The 7,479-nt window shown below is 40.5% G+C and overlaps 1 protein-coding gene across 1 annotated transcript; it reads left to right on the top strand.

The window, feature by feature from the left end:
* The first annotated feature begins 4,946 nt into the window (after positions 1-4,946).
* LOC108977542 (neprilysin-like) lies at positions 4,947-7,089 on the top strand. The gene has a single exon (XM_018947260.1). It carries the CDS (start codon positions 5,015-5,017, stop codon positions 7,004-7,006), a length of 1,992 nt encoding a protein of 663 aa, XP_018802805.1. The 5' UTR covers positions 4,947-5,014; the 3' UTR covers positions 7,007-7,089.
* The last annotated feature ends 390 nt before the right edge of the window (positions 7,090-7,479 follow it).

Below are 7,479 nucleotides of genomic sequence, written 5' to 3' on the forward strand. Positions count from 1 at the left end.
TAATATGATCCTTAATCAACTACCTGTAGACATCTTTATTCACAAAGTAGCAGCATGTTCTGCAATAAGAATAAAGAAGTGGGTGGTTGGAATTAGCAAAGCTATTTACATATTGGTATTCTAAGCCAACTCAACGTTAATAAATCAGACTACATTCTCCCAATTTTATTAGATACTATACTTCCAGGTGAGGATACCCTATAGACGAGAATGGAGAAGAGCCATAATAGGGAAGGAAGATACCATCTCAGTATATACCGACGGGTCCAAAATGGACTGCGGAGTAGGCACRTGCGTATTTACCGATAACCTGGACATTTATCTTCTATATGTCTACAGAATTCGGCTAGCACCTTATTTTAAGCTGAGGTCTTTGCTATTGCGAAAGCCGCWAAACTGGCCARTAATGCACCTACAGGCAACTCCAGAGTTARCATCTATGTAGACAGCAAAGCAGCAAWCAAGACCGTAATCGCATATCGCCCAGAAGTGTCTTGGAAAGCTGCGCAGTTATAGTAAATGTTGCCAGAAGCAGGCAAGTTCACTTCTTCTATGTGCCAAGCTACAAAGCCTTCGGGGKCAATGACAAGACTGCCAAGAATGGTGTACGCCTAACACCCGAAAACGTGATCAGCATTGGGAAAACCATGCATTGTCTAAACGACGGGGCTGATAGATAGAGAAGACTGCAATAAAAGATTACAGCAAGGGACCAGAGAGAGAGGAGCATCTCTTGTGCGCAGAGTCTGTTCAAATTCGCGTCAATTCAGGCAACAGATGACTACCCCTAGAAACAGTGATGTAGATGTAGATGTGGTATCACAAAGAACCAAAATTGGTCTATGTGTGGCTCATTGATCTAGCAGATTAACTTAACCTACTATTCGAAATTCGTGGTTGGGCTCTACTGGTAGCTAAGTTATAAGCCAACGTTTTTCTTACTACATTTAGTAAAATATCGAGAAAACTTTGATGGGAGCTAAAGCCGTAAGTCTGTAATAATTGCTCCTCCCATTAAACTAAGAGGTGATCCATGTCGAGGAGCCCTAATTTTTTATAAATAAACACAGAAATTTTATATTTAAAATAGAAAGTTTGCTATAATTCGAAAGAACATTTTTTGTTATTTATTTTTTGAAAATTATCTTTTTCAAATTTTGGCCGTGGCTGGTAAATTCCTTGAGCGATTTCACACTATCAAGGAGACCGAAGTGCTCACCGAAGTGTTTTCTCAATAAAATCATTGATTGTTGCGATGTGTGCCGAGATCCCGCGCTTCAATTTTTGAAGAAATATAAACTGATGAGTCCACCGACCCACAAACCACAGCAAACCGTTGTTTATTTTGGATGAAATGGCTACTCTTGAACATCTTCAAGTTGCTCTTCGTCCCGAAAGTGGCAATTCTGCTTGTTTACATAGCCATTAAACCAGAAAAGGGCCTCATCGCTGAACAAAATTTGACTCACAAACGGCGAATGATCTTGGAACTATTCAAAAGCCCAAAAAGCCGAAAGATATCACTTGGGAGGTCGAACGGCTTGAGTTCTTGCACAAGCTGTATTTCGTAATTTTCAATTTAAGATCTCTACGTAAAAGGCGCCGAATCGACTTTTCACGGTCTTCGTGTACACTCTCAGCTAAGACTGCTATATTTTCTTCACTTCGTGCTGGACGTGGATCTATGATCTATTCWGTCAAATATTTATTATCCAATAATGAATTCTTGGTCTCAAGATTGGTAAGGGTATTGCGAATAGTACGCTCAGTAGGCCGATTAGAAGTTCAGCGAAGAGCGCAAAGCATATACCTCAAACAATGTGAATTTTCATTATAAAGTTGAATGATTTKTAAACGTTATTCAGGCGTAAGTCTTTCCATCATGAAATGCCAAACAATATTAAATCAGAATAACATATCAGCTCAGACACGACTCACTGGTGATCTGTCAACAAAATTGTATTGAAAAAGAACCTCTACTTGGATCACTTACACTTTTCAAAATGAAACTTTAAAATTCTTAGTCACTTTAATATCCTCAAATTTGTTAAACAACTTGTTTCTGTTTAGATATTCCGAGCTCATAGCTTTTGTTGTAGAATTTTTGCACTTAAATGCGTCAAAATGACAATATGCCCAGATGGAATTGATGAAAAGCTGGGAGAATCGCTTTGCTTTCGCTTATTAAAAGCCTCAGCAGCAAGCAAAAGAGCGACCAGAGCAGGGGCGTACTTAGGAAGACAAGTGGGTACAATTTCACTAAAAATTTCACCAAAGACTGCAAATAAAACACTTGCTTGCTTTAAAGCTGCCAACTGCTACTCTACCCTAACCAACAGAATATCCCACTATATGCATATGCAACGTACTTACGTATATGCCTGTGAAGTCGCGAGCTTTGTTTTTGTGCATTTCGTTAAAACAAATAAAGACAAAAACACAAGTGTACAACAAACAACGTAAGACGACACYTGGCGTTGAGCATTAACCGCAAGTGTGTTGCGCATGAAATGCGTATTTGTGCAACAGACAGTCAAAGCGCGGCTCGAGAAGCAGCAGAAGAAAGACTACATGCACAAAGTGCGGGCAAAGTACGAAAGTGTTGCAGACAGTAATTTGCACATTTATGGCACGTGCCCGCTCCTCRTGTGTTCTTCGCCGCTTTCTTGAGGTTCTTTGCCACCTAACGATGCTGCTTAAATGCATACTTTTACTTGCCGCTKGTTCTTGCACTTGGACGTCATGGCATTACGTCGTTTTCATTTCACGTTCACATTTCTATGCGTGTGGGGTCCCCATTGTACTTTGCCGCAACCCTGAAGTTGTTTGTTGGTTGAACATTSTATATTATGTAACCAGAAATGCAGATGAGGGACATAAAGAGTCATGTTTATGAGGCACTTGAGACCGTTAAAAAGAACCAACTCTTTAGATTTTTGCACAAAAATTCGAGTAGTGTTGTCTGGAGATGAGCGCTGTTTAGGCGGTGTCTAAAATTTGGTTGAGTACAGCGCAGAGAACAGGGTAATGGTACTATTGCTTGTTCACTTCCCGGAGAAGCTTCAGGATGACCACATCCCACCAATAGTCGTACGTAGACCAGATTTCTCGCATTGTTCAGCTACCAGGAAATTATTSACTGCAGACTCAATTAAGTGGGTATTGTTTACGTTTTCGAGCARTAAGTCTACTCTCGACCTAATATTGAGGGGCAGCACTAACCAGTTATACACTGACGGCTCGGCTCGACACCGAAAGGCGTTGGAGCAGGCATTGAGGGRTCGCATATATCAATGACAATGGGGTGTTTTCCGAAACTAAACTATTGGGAGGTTACAATCTAGTGAGGTTTAGATATATGATCACCCTCTCYKAAAGCAAATTCCGTSTCCTTGTCGCRCTCTATATGGKCACTGTAKGCTCARGARGCACTTGTTCAACATGGGTATAGTCTCTTGCGCAAACTGGCGGCTTGTGACCTGGAACCGTTAACTCCAGCAATTTTTCGAAACAAGCTCAAGACTTTTGTATCCATTTAAGTGCACAAGGATCACATCACCACCATTGCGGCCAAGAAGCTCCTGCAATTTTTACGAATACTGAACCTTTGTGACTATATGTATTCATATATAATACATTATATATGTATGAGAGTATGTCAATGCCGTTTAGGAGCAAAATTTGAATGCTGTATTATCTATATGACAAAGGTTCTGTCGAACATCAGAAAAAACAGTACACTCCGAAAAAAGTATATATAAATGTGTAACACCCAGAAGGAAAGGTCGAACACCCTAYAAAATATTTATGTAAATGAACAGCGTGACGAGGTGAGTCGATTTAACAATGTTCGTCTAACTATCTGCATACCAGTTTTTGAATTATGAGTCCAAATTTTTACGCTCAACTCCTTTTCCACATTAAGATGATTGGTCGATCACACTAAAGCTCGTGAATGAAAATCTTCACAAAAATTTGTCTAATATGCGGACRTATTATCTGAATCGGGCCATTGTAGCATATAGCTGCCAAACACACTCACAGATAAGACTCAAAGCAAACAAACACATCGCAACAAAAAAAAAAAAGAAAAAACTAGAAGTAACCAAACAGGTATGCCTTCAAACGTGKTTTTATCCTTTTTTGATTGCCGAAGTAAAACCACATTTCCCATAGCTTCGAATAATGGAAAGACAATCGGTTCCCTACTTCAAAAAAAGTCATTCTATACTAGCTGGCTTATAGCCAATGATCATATCACTTGAACTTCGCTTCATTTTAGTTTTGCTCCATATGCTTCACCACATGAAATATTGAAAAACGTTAAGCATAACAGTTCGCAACTACAAATATCAGTTTAGGACCCAGATTACGATTATAGCATCATTGTATAAATCTTATCAACCATATCTTATTGTCATTGTATTTAGACGTTTAACGGAATTTCCAAATATCTGATGTTTCTCACTGGTTCCTAAGCCTAGTCCATATATGGAAGCTTAGTAGCATTACATTATTGTATGTAAAATTTGAATCGCAAAAGTGAAATTTTTTGTTTTTGTTTTGGTTTTTTGAGCACAGGTACGCTCTTAATAAAAATCCGAAAAGTATCTGTAGTTGTTAAGTACATAATTTTCATCTAATGGAAGGTATTCATATTTTACTGCCTATTAAATCTATGAAAGGCATCAATCGGAAGCAGTGACCCAAAATCATAAATTCTTACATATGAACATACATAWGTACGAAAAATATTTATTTTAACAGAATATGATTCCGAATAGAATAGTAAACAAAACAAAACACTGATAAGCAATATATGTATTATATATRCATAYAAATATGTTCCGGTACATACATACGAAAGCACGCTTATCTGAAATGCTACGCACTCGCTCAGACCACGCATCGCGCTCCACTCCACTTTAGTCAAGCTCAAAACTTTTCCGCGTCAACAACAACCGAATGCTAGTTCCGAAAGAGTGCGTCATAGAATAATATTTCGAAATCAGAAATGTGGAAAATTTATAAACCATTATTGGTTTTACTGCTGCTACAAGCTGCTCAGAAGCCCGCCGCAGCCAAGCCTACAGTGCCGCAATACAACAATGCAACACTGCAACTCTCGCGAGGCATACAAATGGCGGCATATATGAACGAGAATGCAAATCCGTGCGACAACTTCTACAACTGGGCCTGTGGGCGATGGGCGTTAAGTCATCCTGCGACGGCAGGAAGAAACAAAACCTCATTTGTAGGTCTACTGGAGGATTTGTATGTGAGCAAATGTGCCGCAGCGCTGCAGGAGCCTGACAATGAGAGTGGCAATAACAACGGTGCAGCAGCGACTGATACATACCTGAACAATTTGCTGAAGACAATTTTCGACTCATGCCATGATACGCAGACCATTAAGACYGTGGGTTATGCGCCCATTTGGGATGCACTTAATTTTCAAATCGGTTGGCCSCAAATAACTGATAATGATTGGTTCGAAGACGAGTATGATTGGCTCAAACTTGTTGTGCTGGCAAAGCGTAAATTCAATGTGGACGTTTTCATAGCGTTCGACGTAGTGATGGATCTGCAGAATGYGGACAAAAGTCGCATACAACTAGGCGCGCCTGCTTTAGAGTTGGAGAAACACGCCAACTATGCGCGCCACGTACAAAATAAGCTGCAGCGATTCTTTCCCGAGATGAGTAACGCTTGGGCGCAAGAGCTCGCCTCGCAGGTGCAGCAAGTGGAAGAACAGTTGGGCAAAGCATTGCATAATGTCACACGGGAAGCGCCGCCACTCGAACGCTATGTGGCTGAACTGAAGGCCTCCTACGGCAGTTTTGTGGATTTAAGCCGCTATCTRCAGCTGATGTTCGATCGCTCGATTAACGAGAAGGTTTACGAAACGCCGAAGGGATATTTCAAAAATCTTGTCGATATCATTCGGCTTACACCGAAACTGACGCTAGCCAATTACACGCTGTGGAAGGTTTTGGACCGTTTCGACTTGGGCGGCAGCAAAGAGTTTTGTGTGCATAAATTGATCGACWTTTTCCCGCACGAAATGGAGTATTTCTACAATCGCAATTACGAAGATACCGAACTATTYCAAGAGCTGCAGACAATGTTCCACACTATCAAATATAACCTAAATAGCGAGCTGCAAACCTCGCCACGCTTTAGTTGGATATCGCCAAAGACATTGCAGAACTTACGCGAGAAACTGCGAGCAATGCGCATAGAGGTCTTGCAACCGCAGGAGCATATCGGTTTCTTTCAAGGTGGCATCAAGCCCTCCAACATGTATCCCGATCAATACTACAATAACATCATCAATTTGTTGGAGTGGCAAAATGAAAAGCARTTACTCAAGCTACATCAGGCCGCCGCGCTACTGCATGTACCGCAAAGCAACCCATCTTATACGCTGAAGTTACTGCCCACTTACAATACACAAACAAATACCATACAATTCCCAGTGGTCTTCCTGCAGCCACGCTTCTTTTGGGATACTTTCGGTTTCGTTTTGGCGCAACAAATTGTACGTGGCCTTAGCGAGAACGACAGCGAAGCTGAGCAACAAAAAGTGTGGGATATTGCCTCCGAATTGACTTTTGTCAAACGTTCCAGCTGTTTAGCTGATCAGTCGTATTATTCAGCGAAAGAGTTTGAMGGCAAAACTGTGAATGATCGCGAACGCCTGAAGAAGGCCTTCGCAGATAACGGTGGTCTTTCTTTAGCCTATCGCTTGTATGAAAAGTGGACGCAAGGTAAAAGTGAGCAAGACATCGGCGTCTTACCACGTTTGCCAAATAAACATAGGCAGCAGTTCTTCCTCGCTTATGCGCAGTTCTTCTGTGTGGATTATGCCGACGAAGTGCCCGAGTTCGTGGACTTACCGGAAGCGTTGCGTGTAAATGGTGCTGTGGCGAATTTAAATGAATTTGGAAATGCATTTGAATGTGGTGTCGAGCATACGATGAAGGAAAAGTGCGTTATATTCTAGTTAGCATATAAAATAAATTTAATTATATGTTTTAGAATTATAGTTGAAGTAAGTACTGTTCAAATAAAGTATCGTATATGATAAAAAAAATTATAGTTCGTGGTTTTACCAATGTGACTGATTCTACATGTCTGGTCGGAGTTAGTGGATCGCAAAATAGTTGAAGTATATATATGTAAAGGCATTAGATGACTAGCTCGAATAAACTCTAATCGTGAGGCCCAATTTTGGACCAATATTTGCAGCAATATCGCGGTGAATTGCGTCAATCAGTCGTCTCGAGCTTATGGTCATAGCCAAGCGACTTCACATAACCCCAAAAAAACATTTTATAAAATTGCTCGCTTTTTACGGCCATACCTACTGCCCTAMGTGGTGAGATTATGGACTCGCCAAAAATTATCTTCAATAAATTGATTATTGTCGTTGATGTGGATATCATTATCCAATTAAAGCATGAAGAAGTCATTAAT

Source organism: Bactrocera latifrons, unplaced genomic scaffold, assembly GCF_001853355.1.
Source record: "Bactrocera latifrons isolate USDA-ARS-PBARC rearing strain unplaced genomic scaffold, ASM185335v1 scaffold_91, whole genome shotgun sequence".
NCBI lineage: Eukaryota > Metazoa > Arthropoda > Insecta > Diptera > Tephritidae > Bactrocera > Bactrocera latifrons.